The 19,500-nt window shown below is 46.9% G+C and overlaps 1 protein-coding gene across 1 annotated transcript; it reads right to left on the reverse strand.

The window, feature by feature from the left end:
* Window positions 1-17,244: 17,244 nt before the first annotated feature.
* LOC138360987 (uncharacterized) lies at window positions 17,245-19,107 on the reverse strand. Its single transcript, XM_069320471.1, has one exon. It carries the CDS (start codon window positions 19,105-19,107, stop codon window positions 17,245-17,247), a length of 1,863 nt encoding a protein of 620 aa, XP_069176572.1.
* Between the last annotated feature and the right edge of the window lie 393 nt (window positions 19,108-19,500).

Consider the following 19,500-nt stretch of genomic DNA (forward strand, 5'->3'; position numbering starts at 1 on the left):
GGTGCCCACCCTCATATATCCCACCCCAGTTCGGGTGCCTGCTCTCATATATCCCACCCCTGAACTGGTTCCCGCCCGCATATATCACACGCCAGTACGGTTGCCCGCTCTCATATATCCCAGCCCAGTACGGGTGCCCGCCCACATATATCCCATCCCTGTACGGGTGCTCGCCCTCATATATCCCACCCCAGTACGGGTGCCCGCCCTCATATATCCCACCCCTGTACGGGTGCCCGCCCGCATATATCCCACCCCAGTACGGCTGCCCGCTCTCATATATCCCAGCCCAGTACGGGTGACCGCCCTCATATATCCCTTCCCTGTACTTGTGCCCGCTCTCATATATCCCTCCCCTGTACAGTTGCCCGCCTGCAAATATCCCACCCCTGTACGGGTGCCGGCCCTCATATATCCCACCCCTGTACAGGTGCCCGCCCTCCTATATCCCACCCCTGTACGTGTGCCCGCCCTCCTATATCCCACCCCTGTCCGGGTGCCCACCTGCTTGTATCCCACCCCCCTATATGTATCCCACCCCTGTATGGGTGCCCGGCCTCATATATCCCACCCCTTGTACTGGTGCCCGCCCACATATAACCCATCCATTGTACTGATGCCCGCCCTCATATATCCCACACCCTGTCCGGGTTCCAGCCCGCATATATCCCTTCCTGTACGGGTCCCAGCCCTCATATATCCCACCCCAGTACAGATGCTCGCTCTCATATATCCCATTCCTGTACGGGTGCCCGCCCTCATACATCCCACCCCAGTACGGGTGCCCGCCCTCATATATCCCACCCCTGTACGTGTGCCCGCCCTCATATATCCCACCCCGGTCCGGGTGCCCACCTGCTTGTATCCCACCCTTGTACGGGTGCCCGCCTGCATATATCCCATCCCTGTACGAGTGCCCGCCCTTATGTATCCCACCCCAGTACGGGTGCCAGCCCTCATATATCCCACCCCAGTACGGGTGCCCGCCCTCATACATCCCACCCCAGTACGGGTGCCCGCTCTCATATATCCAACCCCTCTACGGGTGCCCGCCCTCATATATCTCACCCCTGTACGGGTGCCCGCCTGCATATATCCCACCCCTGTTCGGGTGCCCGCTCACATATATCCAACCCCTGTGCGGGTGCCCACCCTCATATATCCCACCTCTGGATGGGTGACCACCCTCATATATCCCACCCCATATATGTATCCCACCCCTGTACGGGAGCCCGCCTTCATATATCCCACCCCTGAACGGGTGCTCGCCCTCATATATCCCACCCCTGTACGGGTGCCCGCCCGCATATATCCCACCCCTGTACGGGTGCCCGTCCTCATATATCCCACCCCAGTACGGGTGGCCGCTCTCATATATCCCACCCCTGTACGGGTTCCCGCCCGCATATATCCCACCCCAGTACGGTTGCCCGCTCTCATATATCCCAGCTCAATACGGGTGCCCGCCCACTTATATCCCACCCCTGTACGAGTGCTCGCCCTCATATATCCCTCCCCAGTACGGGTGCCCGCCCGCATATATCCCACCCCAGTACGGGTGACCGCCCTCATATATCCCACCCCTGTACGTGTGCCCGCCCTCATATATCCCACCCCTGTACGGGTGCCCACCTGCATGTATCCCACCCCTGTACGGGTGCCGGCCCTCATATATCCCACCCCTGTACGGGTGCCCGCCAGCATGTATCCCACCCCTGTACGGGTGCCGTCCCTCATATATCCCACCCCTGTACGGGTGCCCACCTGCATGTATCCCACCCCTGTACGGGTGCCGGCCCTCATATATCCCACCCCTGTACGGGTGCCCACCTGCATGTATCCCACCCCTGTACGGGTGCCGGCCCTCATATATCCCACCCCTGTATGGGTGCCCGCCCTCATATATCCCACCCCAGTACAGGTGCCCGCCCTCATATATCCCACCCCTGTACGGGTGCGCGCCCGCATATATCCCACCCCAGTACAGGTGCCCGCCCTCATATATCCCACCCCTGTACGGGTGCGCGCCCGCATATATCCCACCCCAGTACGGCTGCCCGCTCTCATATATCCCAGCCCAGTACGGGTGACCGCCCTCATATATCCCACCCCTGTACGGGTGCCGGCCCTCATATATCCCACCCCTGTATGGGTGCCCGCCCTCATATATCCAACCCCTGTACGTGTGCCCGCCCTCCTATATCCCACCCCTGTCCGGGTGCCCACCTGCTTGTATCCCACCCCCTATATGTATCCCACCCCTGTACGGGTGCCCGGCCTCATATATCCCACCCCTTGTACTGGTGCCCGCCCACATATAACCCATCCATTGTACTAATGGCCGCCCTCATATATCCCACACCCTGTCCGGGTTCCAGCCCGCATGTATCCCACCCCTGTACGGGTGCCCACTCTCATATATCCCACCCCTGAACGGGTGCCCGCCCGCATATATCCCACCCCTGTTCGGGTGCCCGCTCTCATATATCCAACCCCTGTGTGGGTGCCCACCCTCATATATCCCACCTCTGGATGGGTGACGACCCTCATATATCCCACCCCCTATATGTATCCTACCCCTGTACGGGTGCCTGGCCTCATATATCCCACCCCTTGTACTAGTGCCCGCCCACATATAACCCATCCAATGTACTGGTGCCCGCCCTCATATATCCCACACCCTGTCCGGGTTCCAACCCTCATATATCCCACCCCTGTATGGGTGCCCGCCCTCATATATACCACCCCATGTACTGTTGCCCGCCCGTATATGTATCACACCTCTTGTACTGGCGCCCGCCCTCATATATCCCATTCCTCTACGTGTGCCTGCCCTCGTATATCCCACCCTTGTATGGGTGCCCGCCCTCATATTTCCCAGCCCTGAATGGGTGCCTGCCAACATACATCCCACCCCTGTACGGGTGCCCGCCAACAAACATCCTACCCCTGTACGGGTGCCCGCTCGCATATATCCCTTCCTGTACGGGTGCCCGACCTCATATATCCCTCACCTGTACGGGCGCCTGCCATCATGTATCCCACCCGTGTACGGGTGCCCGCTCTCGTATATCCCACCCCTGTACGGGTTTCCGCCCTCATATATCCCACCCCTGTACGGGTGCCCGCCCTCATATATCCCACCCCTGTACGGGTGCCCGCCCTCATATATCCCACACCTAAACGGGCGCCCGCCCTCATATATAAAATATATCCCAACCTTTGTATGGGTGCCCGCCCTCATTCAACCCACCTCTTGTTCTGATGCCCGCCCACATATATCCCACCTCTTGTGCTGGTGCCCGCCCTCATATATCCTCCCTTGTACGGGTGCCCGCCCTCATATATCCCACCCTTGTACGGGTGCCCGCCCTCATATATCCCACCCCCTGTACGGGTGCCCGCTATCATATCCACAACTTGTACGGGTGCCCGCCCTTATATATCCCACCCCGTGTACTGGTGCCCACATGCATATATCCCACCCCTTGTACTGGTGCCCGTCCTCATATATCCCACACCTGTAGAAGTGCCCTCTCTCATATATCCCACTCATGTACGGATGCTCGCCCTTATATATCCCACCCACCTACGAGTGCCTGCTTGCATGTATCCCACCCCTGTACGGGTGACCGCTCTCATATATCCCACACCTGTAAGGGTGCCTGACATCATATACCCCACTCCTGTACAGGTGCCCGCTCTCTTATATCCCCGCCCTGTACGCGTGCCCGCTCTAATATATCCCATCCCTGTACGGGTGCCCGCCCTCATATATCCCACCCCTGTACGGGTGCCCGCCCGCATATATCCCACCCCTGCACGGGTGCCCGCCCTCATATATCCCACCCCTGTACGGATGCCCGGCCTCACATATACCACCCTTGTACGGGTGCCCGCCGACATACATATCACCCCTGTACGGGTGCCCGCCCTCATATATCGCACCCCTGTCCGGGTGTCCGCCTGCATATGTCCCACCCCTGTACAGATGGCCGCCCTCATGTATCCCACCCCTGTACGGGTGCCCACCTGCATGTATCCCACCCCTGTACGGGTGCCCGCCCTAATATATCGCACCCCTGTACGGGTGCCCGCCTTAATATATCCCACCCCTCTACGGTGCCCGCCCATATATAGCCCACCCCGGTACGGGTACCCGCCCTCATATATCCGACCCCTGTACGGGCGCCCGCCCTCATATACCCCACCCCTATACGGGTTCCTGCCCTCATATATCCCACCCCTGTACGGGTCCCCGCCCTCATATATCCCAACCCTATTCGGGTTCCAGCCCTCATATATCCCACCAATATACGGGTGCCTGCCTATATATAGCCCACACCTCTACAGGTCCCCGCCCTAATAGATCCCACCCCTATACGAGTATCCGCCCTCATATATCCAACCCGTGTACGGGTTCCCGCCCTCATATATCCAGTCCATATGGGTGACGGCCCCTAATATATCCCACCCTTGTACGGGTGGCCCCCTACATATATCACACCCCTTTACGGGTGTCCGGCCTCATATATCCCACCCCTGTACAGGTGTCTGCCCTCATATATCCCACCCGTGTATGGGTGTCCGCCCTCATATATCCCACCCATGAACGGGTGTTCGCCCTTATATATCCCACCCCTGTACAAGTGCCCGACCTCATATATCCTACCCCTGTACGTTTCCCCGTTTTCATATATCACACCCCTGTACGGGTGCCTGCCCTCATATATCCCACCCCTGTATGGGTGCCCGCCCACATATATACCACCCCTTTACGGGTTTCCGCCCGCATATATCCCACCCCTTTACGGGTGCCCGCCCTCATATATCCCAACCCTGAACGGGTGCCCGCCCTTATATATCCCACTCCTGTACTGGTGCCCGCCCATATATATCCCACCACTGTACAGGTGCACGCCCTCATATATCCGACTCCTGAACGGGTGCCCGCCCTCATATATCCCACCCCTGTACAGGTCCTAGCCTTCATATATCCCACCCCTGTACGGGTGCCCGACCTCATATATTCCACCCCTGTACGGGTGCCCACCCGCATATATGCCACCCCTGTACGGGTGTCCTCCTGCATATATCCCACCCCTGTACGAGAGGCCGCCAGAATGTACCCCACCCCTGTAAGGGTGTCCGCCCTCATATATCCCACCCCTGTACGGGCTCCCTCCCTCATATATCCCTCCCCTTTACGGGTGCCCTCCAACATATATCCCATCACTGTATGGGTGCCCGCCCTCATTTATCCCACCCCTGTACGAATACCTGCCCTCATATATCCAGTAGTAGAAAGTGCGACGTAGACCGGCCGTTTTGTTTTTTTCCGGGGCCGGTCTACGCAACCCCGGTTTAACGAACTTAAAGTGCGACGTTGACCGGCCGTTTTGCTTTTTCCCACGGCCGGTCTATGGCGCCGGGCTATTTTCAACTTTTAGACCGGCCGTTTGGTTTTTTTCCCGGGCCGGTCTACGCACCCCTGGTTTCATGAACTTTTTTCAGGGGCCGGTCTACGCACCTTGGGTTTCACGAACTTTTTTCAAGGCTGGTCTACGCACCCCCGGTTTCACAAAGTTTTTTTCGAGGCCGGTCTACGCACCCCCCGGTTTCACGAAGTTTTTTCAAGGCCGGTCATAAAATAATAAAATAAGTCTTAAAATAAGGCCTTCTGCAGTTACCTTCTTTGTGACGTCATCATCCCTAATACGGCGCGAGGCGGCAACGCGCTAAATGCGGATCCCAGGAGGTTCACACATAAGTGTGAACTCTTAATCTGGCGTAATACCTCAACTGTACTCTGTGCTTCATCAAAGTCGATATTCAGCTACAATAGCTCGTATTTTCGCTCATTGCTTATATTTTCTGTTATTCGTCAACCCGATCAAACCATCCTAATCTAACTTATTATATATAGCAAACAAATACATTCTACAGACCAGTTATTGTTGTTTAGTGACATCGTGAAAAGTGACCTCAGGTATAGGGATAAGGTATTGCTGGCCATTAGCACATAGGTGTCATGGTATTACAGCACCTGACTGGTCAGCTATGTATTAATGCTGCCTTCAGCGTCCTACTAGCATGTGTATTTGATGTTATTATTCAAAAATGACTAGACTATCCATCCCCACCTAACCTAATCAGAGGTTTAAGAATATACATTGTATAGGTTTCTATTTTTTATTGGTAATAAAAGTTTACATTCTAGTCTTAACAGTAAAATTGTAATGGGGAACAAGCATAATATTTCAGATGTTGGTCATAGCAATCCCAGATCCTGGTAATTTTTTGTGAGACCTGTTCCTCTGCCACATCAAATCTGGAAGAATAAATAGAAACCATATTAGCAACACAGAATAATAATAATAATAATAAATCAGCAATAATATGAAAGACGATATATAGCAAACATCTAGAAATATACTTACAGCTCAGTAATATGGGGATTCATCACACAGCGATAGACATTTATCCTGTCCATCTATGCAAAATGTCTTTTTGCAGTTAGGCATTGCAAAATTAGAATATGCAAATTGAATTATCTCCCTATCGTTCATATCATATTCCCCATATTCAAATAAAGTTTCAAATTTATGTAGTGCAGCTCTCAAGTTAAGGTTGCATAATTGATAGACGAAAAACATGGCATAGACTCCACAATAATAGGAGTCCATACTCTGTATGCGTTTTGTGAACATGTATACTCTATAATCTTCAAAATAAGAGAGGAAGTCTTGTAAATAACGTGAATGGGATTCCATCTTCACCCCAAAACTGTCCAACAGGGCGATAATGCCTCCTGAAGGTTTATTGTGTACATACACAGTCATCCAATGACCCATCATCGTTTCAGGGGATTTCTCGTCTAAAGTATTTAAAATAAATACCACTGGCTCTTTATTTAATTTCTTGAAGATTCTCCGTACATCGTTCGCTAAATAACATCCGATATATATGGCTTCTTCCCCTAAATATATATTTTTCAACCCATTGTTTATTTCTAAACAATTCATGTTTCTTAGGCTCTCGTTTCACAAATAATACGTCGGTCAGCATTAATTTTCATAACCCCAGTAGTAGGACCTAACAGCAGTATAACTTTATTTCCCACTATGGCTGTATTGAATTCCAATGTAATTCTCAAATTCCCTGTCACTTCCAAGGAAACTGTATCCTTTATTTCTTCTGGTAATAAATTAAAGACCAGCAGAGTTTGACCTTTAACGAACGATTCGTAGGACAAAATATTATCTACATTAAATCCTACTGCATTCAGGACCGTATAATATAATTTCGAACATTTATGGGGGAAATCACACGCTATATTAAATAAACTCGTGCCGTTCACCAAAATATATACGTTGCTCAAGGCGGAATTGTTGAAATATAATGGGTTTAAGGTATAATCTCCAGAAATGGCTTCCATATCAATAATGGCCATGTATAAATTCTCAGGGATCACTCCACCCCAGGGCTGGTCCATAGTTAATGATTTTTGGCCCTGACCTAGAATATAGGTTTTAAATAGGGTTTTATCAAATATATACGTTACTGCTCCATTATTTTGGGCGAGTGCTCTGTTAATAGCTAGTAGCCCAGAAGGGAATGGGGTTAATCTATCGATCCATAAGCGGGCCATATTTATATTATATTTATAATTAGCAGTTGCTGTATCACTGCCAATAACCCATTTATCACTATTTAACTCCAAACGTATTCTTACATCTACGTTATCCAGTAAATATTCGCTAATAGATGCAATATCCAGCAGTAATTTAAAGCACGTATAAATGCCCTGTTCTTTCATATTAGCCATTTTCTCATCCTGATCTATCGTGGTCGTAGCAAAATACTGCGTATCAATTTTATTGGGTATCGTTAGCGCCTCTTCTTTATAAAAATGCGCTAGATGCTTAAAACCGTCAATTTTACTTCTGGAAAGAGTCGTTAGCAGCTTTATATACGCCCAATAAGAAAATAAAGAATTACTTTCAACTACTTGTTCGTTGAAATACACCACCACTGTTTTAAAAAAGTGTTTGTGATAAACCATTGGCTACAGTCACTTTTTTGCCCGAATCTATTGCGGCGTCAGCTTCTGTTAATTCTATGCCCACTTCTAGGGCTAGTGATGACATATCCAGGAAATGACCAGGAATGCCAGGGATTCTAAATTCTATATACGAGTCCTTAAGTTTATTAATTCCTAAATTAACAGGTAAAATATCAATATTTTTCCTGCTGGCTATAGTGGACTCAATCATACGTGCTGAATTAAGTTTGGGAAATCCATCTGTTACAGCCACTGTGTAACTTTCCAAAGGGGATTGTAGCCCCGCTCCTAGTGTAGTAGTAGTATTCATGCTGGATGCTGTGAGAGGAATGAATTGTAATTTATGCAAACACGTCATTATATCTCTTATTCTTCTTATTCTGTTTTGTGAAACTGCGAATAAGTGCTAATTTTGTGGCCTTAGCCTTTCTCTTAGACTTTTTCCGCCTTTTACCACCACCTAAAATCTGACGCCCTACTGCCTTCAATGATTCGATCCCATGCTTCTTCATTGACATTTTAAAATAATGTTCGCCTGTTTCCATGTCTTGCAATACATTCTGACCCATACTTAAGACGGCAGGAGCGAGGGTTCTCATTAAAAATGGCGCTGCTTTACGGGCTAAACCAGTGAGGAAACTGAATATTCCACCTCCTCTTATATGACTCCTATTGAATATTCTAATATCACTCAGCCCACCTCCTTTATTTGAGGCAGGTGGGCTAATTAAGAATAATATTTCGTCTACAGACGGAGGGATGAAATTGACGCGCATTTTGTAGCTTGCAGATGAGTAATGAGGCTCGGAACTGTAATGTCCTTATTATATAGACCCAATTCGGGGTCGTAAATGTAAAACAGCTGTTGTGCTTCCGCGTTTATCGAAATAAATAGGGGTCCCATTAGGATCGGTTCCTGCAATACTTATACAATCCAGTACATTTGTATTTAGAGGTTTATATAGTTTCCTATTCGTGCTTTCACCACCCTGCAAAGACACTACGTCCAATATATTCACTAATAAATTTCCGTACATCGTGGGTGCAATTTTATCGCAATAAACACACAAGTAATCCATCATGCCCCTGGGTTGTAGATGGTAGGGACACGTGTCTGATATGGGTGTTTCATCCAAATAATTCTTGTGTACGTATATATCATAATTTTTATGCTGTTCAGTTCCTAAAACCTTGCCAATACTCGCCCCAAAAGATAGGGAAATCCTGCATATTGCTCGATTATCGTCATAATACAATACATTCTCATCGCTGCTCGCGGTATTGAACTTTACTCTATTGGAAATAGATCCATATTTAATATATGCATCAGCATATCTTGGGAAATGCGTCTTATAGACATCAGACACAAAACTCAAATCGTTCTGTGAAAATATATGGGTTTTTTCATTATTGATGGCGTATATAATTTCCTTTATGCCGCCAGCTAAAATATTAGTTTTCGGTAGAAATTTGGAATGTTTGTAACTAATTCCTTTAACATCTAGGTACATAATTCTCACGCGGATATAACTCTCCAGATCATCCGATCTTATTATGTAATATGACGAAGGCAATAATATATTCTGGAGACACATTTCGTAGGAGCGTCTAGAATCCAGCACGAGTTGATTATATAGTCTGTTTTCAAAAGCACTAGGTACATTATTAGGAAATAAATCTGTATTAGAAACACTAGTAGCGTAAATAACGTGGGAATCCATTGCTGGACTAAGAATGAATAAACTAAAAACAAAACAGAACATCTATTTATACACTCACCTTTAGTAAGCTAGCCAAGTTGCTCCTCCGCCAACTTTAGGGCGTTTAGTTTCTCCAGCAGCTGTAGTAGGAGCATACGCCCGTTTTCTTCTTAGTGCCACGTCATCATTAAATACTTGTTTACGAGATTCTGTATTCCTAAACATATCTCGTGGAGTTGAGGTTAAAGAGATGAATAATTTAACCAGCGGTAATTTTTCTCGTGGGAATACAGAGCGGTGACTTGTCATTTTAGTTAAAATATCATCAATTATGTTTATTCCAGTCACCGGCATTTGCAGATTCCCATTGACGTCCCATTGCACCATCTTGCTTTCATCAAAATAATTCAACAGCGAAGTAGCATAATCATGATCTTTAGCTTTCAATTTTAAATGTACCAAATGTACTATTGAAGGATTAGCTCGTACTGAAACTGGTGCTACTGGAGTAGTTGTTGCTGGTGTTGGAGCTAGTGATGGCGCTACTTCTGCTTTTTTTACTACTGGTACTTTAGCAGGGCCCTCATCGATGGATTTACGAGGTACTAGACAATATTCTTTCATTTTTATTTATTAAATAGCCTGGAAATTAAACTAGCAGCTATGGGTAATAATATACCGAGGATACTGTCTCCTTTACCAGTCAATAAAATACGCTTTTTGTTTGAAATTGAGGGTTTCTTGCAAGCCAGCGAATGCAAGGTGTCTCTGTATTTCTTCAATTTGACTATAACTTTCTTCTTAACCGGAAGCCTATTTTACAGAAAATTGTTGAAAATCTCTGACAAGCAATGAATATGTGGTTTTTTAAACTGAGCAATTTTTTCCTGGCTGAGGAATTGAGTTTGCTCAGCAAGGTCACCAAGTCTCTGTACTTGTATACTAATGGCTTCTTCATATCTTCAACAAATCATCAGCATCAATCCACTGATCAAATGAAGAATCGTAGCCTTCGTACCTTACTTTATACTGTAATTTATTATTGGGTAATGTACGTTTGCGTAGGACCTTCTCAATATTAAATGCAGCTGGTAAATGGGTTAGGGTTAATTCTTCCTTATAAAACCCTCCGTCAATGGGCTTGTTATTCAAATCTTGTAAAAAATATAATGGGATAGGCTGGCTTTTATCTATACGAATAATTCTGAAAATTTCTTCCGTGTTTTGTCTAGCAAAACCTTTCTTGAATGTCGAAATTCTGTTGGAGAGAGTAATGCGAACTTTGTCCCCGACAGCTAGTAGCGAACTAAGACCCGCTTTAGGTTTGTCCTTACTTTTATGCATGAGATTGAACTGTTTCTTTATATCTTGTGGACGAGATAAAGCATGAACGTCAACTGGAGTACGACCACCTAACCCTCGGTGGGGTGTTGTGTTATACGCCTTTATGATATCAGGTAATATGGGCAGATATCTCGAGGTATGGTGCGCAGTCATATATTTATAAATCTTGGTTTTTATGGTACGTATAAAGCGTTCGGCGATAGCGGCTTTTGTTTCTTGAGAAAATACGCTATATAGTTTAATATTTTTAGCTGCAAGCATTCGTTGCATATGAGAATGATAAAATTCACCTCCTCGATCTGTATTTATTTTACGTATTCCTTGGAAATATGAGGATTCCAATATGTTTTTCAGAGCCTTACTCACAGTCTGTCCATCTTTGCGTATCAGAGGTGCTACTTGCGCATACCGTGAAAAAATATCGACACAGACGAGAATGTATTTAATGTCATCATTGTGTTTAGCTATTAATCCCATTTCTGCTAAAGCACAAGCTAAATATATACGGGGTTTAGGACTCAGCACCTTTCTTCGTTGAAATTTGCGAGGTTTTAATGCGTGCAAAGTGTAGGCTTTAGACGATTTCAAGTATTCTTTGACATCTGATAAAGTAATATCTGGCTTTATGGTTTTAGCTGCTTTATACAACCTATTGACCCCCCCGAACCCTCCTGACGATGCGGGATTATAATAAATTTTATCTAGTACGTGCTCCATCTTCTAATAAAGTGATATCGGGTTGTATGGTTTTAGCTGTTTTATACATCCGATATACAAACCCCCCTAGTGGTTGTTGCTGTTATTGTGAGGAACACATCCTCTACACCCCACCCCCCAAACCTCCCCTTGTGGTTGTTGTTTAGTACGTTCACCATTGGTAAACAATTTCGTATGGATGCTCACCAGCAATATTGGTGCGGAAGGTAATGCGTTCAGGGGTTTTCACTCCTAAATCCACCAATAAATATCCATAAGGTTTACTGATGGCTTTCTTGTAGATATCCAAAAGCTTTTTAGAATCTTGTTTTCCAAATAACTGCCGCCCCAAAGTCTCAATTTGAGCTAAATCTCTAGATTTCACTAATATGAAATGGGAGGCGTTTAAACTGATACTTCTAGCATATTTCCCAGAGAAAAATATATTTTGGGTAATGAATATGCACGAAATAGCAAGATGTCTGCCTTTAGTGAAGATATCAGACACAATTTTTGAATTGGCAGATTCGATGAACAAGTCATCGGTAATAATTTAAATAGGCGAATCATCTGTACGTTCATCTAAAGGGTTAATAATTTCAGGTTGAGCTATTATTTTCTTGTTAATTACTGAATCGTGTAGCAATGCTCTGTAACTGCCGCCACATATAATAATACTGGAGAATTTCAGATGGTATTTTTGTACGAGTTTAGTGCACAAATGAGATTTTCCGCCATTGGAAAATCCTGCAATGATTATTCTGCTAGGTTCATTGAAAATATCGAGTTGTTCTTCAGTGATAGGTGAACTATCCATGACTCGTGTTGGGTTTGCACTGACATAAGTATGATAAGGACATTATATTTAAACATGGGAGGTTTTCATAGAAACATCAAAGTATACATTTCATATTTTTATTTTTTTGCATAGAACATTTTCAAAACATAAATTAGGGGGGCACGGTTTTATATAAACATCAAAGTCACAAATTTCACAATTTTTATTTTTTATATACAACAGAACATTTTCAACATAGGTTAGGGGAGATTGCATTTTCAGAACATCAGTGATGAGTCAGGGGCCCCGCAATTTTTCAAACATCAATGACAGGTTAGGGGAGGTAGCAATTTTCAAACATCAATGACAGGTTAGGGGAGGTAGCAATTTTCAAACATCAATGACAGGTTAGGGGAGGCAGCAATTTTCAAACCCAAAGATAGGTTAAGGGAGGTTGCAAATTTTCTATCACCATTTTCTTCAGTCACTAATTGTGAGGATACGTCTTGTTAACCAGTGCATCGCGTTTTCCCCACATGTTGAATATGGGATGGAATCCACGTCCCACAGGACGTGCAGCAGCAGCAGCAGGTGCAGGTACATCCTCCTCCTCCTCATTCTCTTCTTCATGAATTTCTGCTCGAGGTATATCGGGGTGTCCATACGCCAAAGACTGTGTAGGACTCGGTACATAACGTTTATCGTCAAAGGCGGACAATCCACGTTTTGTAGTGAGACAGGTACACATACGGCCTTTAACATTCCTAATAGATCTGGATTGGAACCTCTGCCCAATATTTAACTCTAAAGCACTTTGGAAAGCTGCATGAGTGAGTTTAGACTGATGATAAGTGGGAATTCCTTTACAACGACAGATCTGAACCTGATCTTGAGTGAGAATTGAGTACATTTTAGGCTTCAATGCAATGAGTTCCTTGATAATTTTGGCTCCAACTTCCGATTTTAACAAACCCAGTTGACCTTTGCGAGAGTCATCGAAATAGGGATTTTCAGGAGGGAAATTACTGAAATCCATATGCTGAGACAAAGGCAGTTTATTTAATTTCTCAAAAGCATTTGGACAGCATAATTCAATCAAATACGAATCTGTATCCGTATACAGCAATCTAGCTTTGTCTCCATAATGAACTTTGACGGTATCGTATCAAAAATCATATAGGATCCTCTTAGCTATTTGCAAGATCTGGAACCCCAAATAGGTTGGTGTATTGATTTTGTCCCCTAACTCCCCTTGCCACTTCGGGGGGGTATAGGGTTTTTATGTAGCTTCGGAGCCCGATCCCCCCAGCCACAGGGCATGGCGAGACGGACCCCTAAGCATACCTAATACCCTAACACACACAAACTAAAATAAACATATATGGCAGATCTCATCACACCCACAAGAGTTAAGATGATACTAATAATACATAATAATAACCTGAAAATAAACAAAAACATTAATGGAAAATTCTTTTGTAGTTGGTTTTTTCTATATGGGACACAGCACACATAGGTAGGGGTGCACAGTATAACATTTAAAAAAGAACAAACAAACGCTGAAGGCCAAAGCAGCAGGCTGCCCAATCGGCAGGGATGATGATTTGACGTCGGCATACATGGAAAACTAGACACAGTGGATGCTCCTAACTAGGCCCCGGAGCGGGAGGGTTATCATGTATGCGCATGGGGTCCCTCCGGTCGCCGCCTTATCTACTCGCGGGCTCTGCCAGGTCATCCACCCTCTTGTGAGACGCCATTAGGAGAAGTGGTACTCCAGATGACGAAACTGCTTAGATAGTTGGCTACCAGCTGACTTGGCTGCGGTTCACCTAAGCGTGACTATAGTTACCCTTATGCACCCTGTGCACGGTGATCCCGGGGCTAGGGAGGCCTGCCCCTTGACGTGGCCTTGGACCATATTCTGTATATAGAATAGGTCCAGGTCAGGGCCTTCACGGAGCAAATCTCGAGGTCGCTCTTGGTGAGACCCATACCTTGTAGACCACGCGCACTCTCCTTGCACCATCCACCTCTCCAATTAAGGGTTATTGAGGAGGCGGATACTGTAGGCTTACCGGTATACTCCCGGACCTTCTGCAGGATCTCGGGGGTGCCGTATTTGTCGCACTTGCTCTGATGTGGACGGGAGAGTGGGAAGTTATCAGCTGAGACCTGGGTGTCTAATATGAAGGCCTCATCACCTTTGCAAGCTATAATATCTGGCTTGCAGAAGGTCCCTCCATCTGGTATATGGACCTCGCGCTCCACCTCAAAGCCTCTTTGCCGCAATCGGCCAGCTACGAACCGGGTGATGTCGTCGTGACGTTTCACCCGAGCCCCGTGTGTCTTATGGCAGGCCTGGGATATGTGGCCCAGGGTTCCTGGTTTCCGACAAGCGTCACAGAGACCAGAAGCCTCGGGTCTACCCCTAGCCGCCCTAGACGGCGTGGCTACAGCGTTTGCCCTAATTTGGACGGCGTGGGCAAAATCTCCTCCGCTTAGCAAACGGGTACCGGACGCGACCCACTTGTGACAGGATGGGACCTCACAAGAGGAAGCGAGGCCGGCGCCGTCGACCATGCTGTACAGTTTTGCCTTCCATCTTCTAGCGCACTCGGTCGTCCTGCTGGATGGCGTTCCAGCGGCCGTGGTCGGGTCTACCCACCGGCACATTCTCGCTTGGAATGCGGGTAGGAGAGCCGCTGCCACCACCACTGGGTCCGCTGATCCAGTCAGCGCCCCGAGCCGCTTGTTCTTTTGTAGCCGGATCGATGTGGTAAAGTCGGGTATCCCTAGTCCACCGTCCTTGACGTCGGCGTGGATAAAGGCGTTGGGGGTGTCATGGGGCAGCCGCAGCCAGCCACGAGTGGCGTGTCGCAGCCGCCGGTCCAACCTCGCCAGCTCCGTTTTAGCCACGTGTCCGAGGACAAGGCGGTGGTTCATCTTGGGGATTAGGTGGTGCTTCAGTAGGTATAACCTCTGTTGGGGTTTGAGCGGCGCCTTGGTGATGTTGGTCAGGCCGTCCTCAAACAGGGAACCATAGGATAAGCGTCTGCCCCCGGCTCCGATCAGTATCCCTAAGTACTTGTACTCGTCCGCCACACTCATAGTACCGATCGCATCGTCTCCGACATAATATGCGTTCCTGGTGGGGACATGCCATGTCTTTCGATGCGCATCGATCGCTATGCTCAGCGTCCGGCATTTTGCGGCGTTTACTTTGAGACCAGAGCCGCGCAGCGTGCGGCAAATACTGGTTATGAGTGTCTGTAGTCCGGCAGCCGTTTCCGCTGCCACAACCAGGTCGTCGGCGAACGCCAGCGCTGATACCTTTTCGCCGCCCAGACCAACCCCTAGCCCCAGGTCTTTAGCCTTAGTAATTGCCTCATCAATTATTAGGTTGAAAAGAAATGGAGACAGGGGGTCACCCTGTTTCACCCCCCTAGTGATCAGGATGTCCTTCGACTTCTCACCTTGGCTGGTTATAATGGTTGAGGACCTGTCATAGCCCGACATGATATATGTCCTTAAAGGCTTTGGAATGCCTTTACGTTTCATGGCCCGGTGGATGGCCGGATGGGAGACGCTATCGAAAGCCTTCTCCATATCCAGAAACGCCAGGTGCGTGTTGTGTTTAAGCGCACGAGCCTCAGCAAGGAGGGCATCCAGGATCACCAGGTTTTCAGGGCATCCGTCAACGGGGATGAATGCCTTCTGCCGCCTGTCGATCCTGACTGCCTCAGAGAGTCTGCTGCTCAGAATCTTATGGAACAGCCTTACTATCGTTGATGACATCGTTATGGGGCGATAATGGGAAGGAGAGTCTGGGTTAGGTTTCTTAGGTATAAGCACCGTTTTGTTCTTGCGAAACGGATGTGGCAGGGATTCGTTTACCACCCACAGATTAAACAGTTTTGCGAACACTCTGATTGGTATAGCTTTAAGTAAACGTATAGTGATACCGTCTGGGCCGGGAGCAGCACTGCTACTTGCCTTGAGAGCAACAAGGATTTCCTCTGGTGTTATTGGGTTCCCTAGTTGCTGATTAACCGGATCACGGTCGCGAATTGGGCGGCGGTCCGGCGATGTGGGTCTAGAGAATAGTGCTTCCCAGAATGGAAAGAGACGGGCTGGTTCCACCTCCGTGGGGGTAACCTTCCAGTCTCCGGAAAGGACGCGCGCAGCAGCTTTTGAACGATCCTTCTCGTACAGGCTCTGGCACAGAACATACTGTGCGATTCGTTCCCTCTTACGTCCAATCGGAGGTTGGATTGGATCGGCACGGTTTGTTGGGGGGGGGGGGTCTCTGCCGACGCGCAGGGCGGGGGCGCAGTGCGTGGTCACCAGATCTTTTGGCTGTAGTAACCACCCGAGCATGGCGCTCGAGGATCCTATCCACGTTATGGCCGTTACCACTGACCAGGTCAGTGATTGCCTCGTCGAGGAGTTCCTCCCCCCATCCGGTTTCCTGGCCCTTGGGTGCGATAGCTGCAAGGAATTCGACCATAGTTTCCTTCCAAGCAGCTTCCAGGGGGGTCCCGTCAGGGGGGGGGGGCATGTCGGGATCGGCTCCGTCGGGGGCGCCCACCACCGCCCTAACGTTACCTCTCCGTCCACGGTTCCTCAACGGGCTAGGCTGTTCGTCCTCCCTGTCTGAGTTAGACAGTGATGACTCTGAGCCCTCGCCCTCCGCTCGGTTTCTGTATTCCGCCACCAACTCTCTGTACTTTAAGTGATTGTTTCTTAACCGTGCAAATGACTCTGTCTTCACTTAACAAAATGCTCCGTTTGAAGAACGGATTGCGTGCATGCTTTTGGAATTTGTCTCGTGATGTAACTAAATAATGCTGATCGCCATATTTACTCACATTTGTCAAACTCTTGCCGTAAATTGCATTTGATACCAGCTTGAAAGCTTTACCCTTAATGGCGCAAGGTGTATTTGCACGTTCACGAGCATTTGTTTCGACAGATTCCTTAAGGTACTTGCTTTGTTGGAATTCATAAACTGCATTTACCTTAGCTACTTTTAATCCCAATTTCATCAGCATCTGAAGCAAATCTAAACTGACTAAGTAATCTTTTTGGGGGAGATGTGAGGCAATTAATTTATTGTTTTTCTTGGGGAGTTTGCGATCTTCGGTATTTAAAATGTGTTTGCTATAATCGGACAGAAGATCAGTTGAAATATTAGCATGCGACAGGGTTAATGGCAAGTCATCGGTGTATCGAGCCACCTCAGGTGCGACATGCTTGGTATCACACATGACCCAATACCCCTTATCCCCATCACAAGCAATATTTTCCAATCCCTGTTGGAGCCAATCATTGCATTCGGCAGCAGATAATTTACGGATCCCGCCTTGAGGAAGCAGTTCTGTCATACAGGTGGCGTATAAGCCATTGAAATCCAAATAAAGAAGATATTTATCAGTGCTAGAAGGATCAGCACCTGTATGCTCATTTTGTACACTTGTGTGTTGCCGCACAACAGAGGTAAATCCGCCTCTTAGATTTCTGCGCAATACATCGTACAAATGGGGATCAGAAATAGAGTCCAAGACAACTTGACTCTTAAACAAGAAAGCGTCCCATGCAAAACTAGATAACGAGACATATTGAGTAATATCTAACTTGTACAGCTCAAGCATGGTCTTGTGCCATACAGTGAACATATCACACAATAGTCCAGTATCTACTTTCAAATAGACCTTTAAGTAATCCCCAATGGTCTTGCATTCTGCTGATCTAAAGACCTCTTTAGCCTGTTTTTTATCGGTCTCGTTTATGGCCTCGTGTTTTAAACTATTGAAAAAGGCTTCGGGAGGAGGAAGAGCCGGTTCATTTAATTTCTCCAAAGATGAAATATAGTCATAGCAGAAGACCTGTTTGCCTGTCTTTAATAAATGGTGGGCAGCTGCAGGGACGTCATCTAGCATAACGGAGGTGTAAGTGGTGGGTTTACCTTCCCTGATATGTTCTTTAGCTAGTTTTTCCAGCCCACCATTTAGTAAAGCCAGACTATCCATAAACCGAAGTTTACCAATATCCACTTTCATGAACTTAAATCCATCTTTGGAGGCAATGTCAATTTCACGGTTAGGGAGGTTGGACAATTCATTTAAAATTACCCCGAGGTCATAAGCAGCGTTGTGAGAGAATGTATACAAATATTTATAAGAATTTCTGCATAACATGTTACACCTGCGGCAATAGGCAGCTAGATAATTATTAAATTCGATAGCATGATCATGATGAAGGTGCTTGTCTTTATCTGATTTAAATGGTCTATAACACATTTCACATGTGGTTTGACGTCTATAGGCTTGCCAATGTTCACGTGTCATAGATATTTTGTATTTAGGCATGGTAGATTTGATTCTCTTCCATGCTTTCTCCAAAGTATCTATGAAATGATTTACAGGGTCATCCCCCATATACGTCAATTTCTCTGCCACCTCCAATTCCCTGTTGATGATGATAAAAGCATATGCCACGGCTTTGTGACACTTCTCGATCATACGTTGGGGATTGGAGGGGTCCAACAAGCACTCGAAATCATATTATGCCGTGTGAGAGGGACCATAAGCACGACCATAATTTTTGAACTTGATTTTATGACCTTCAGGGTAAAATTTCAATGTTTGTTTAACTTCGCATGACTCTTCGTGATCCCGCATCGCATCAGGTGACAAATGCTGGCTGGTGTGTTACATGTCATGCCATGTATTGTGGCCACTATGCTGATTGGACACCATACCAGCCTAGTTGTATAATTATGGTGTATAAAAGATTAAGATACTTATTAAACGTGTAGATATAGTTTAATTAATGCACAAACAGTATTGTGGGAGGAGGAATGCTGGCGAATAAAGTGATGAAGGAGTGAGGGAGATAGCGTCTGCTTGCTGGGT

Source organism: Procambarus clarkii, unplaced genomic scaffold (genome assembly GCF_040958095.1).
Source record: "Procambarus clarkii isolate CNS0578487 unplaced genomic scaffold, FALCON_Pclarkii_2.0 HiC_scaffold_138, whole genome shotgun sequence".
NCBI lineage: Eukaryota > Metazoa > Arthropoda > Malacostraca > Decapoda > Cambaridae > Procambarus > Procambarus clarkii.

Excerpts from the sequence above, each read along its gene's own strand:
- LOC138360987 (XM_069320471.1), bottom strand. The coding sequence starts at position 19,107 with ATGATCGAGAAGTGTCACAAAGCCGTGGCATATGCTTTTATCATCATC.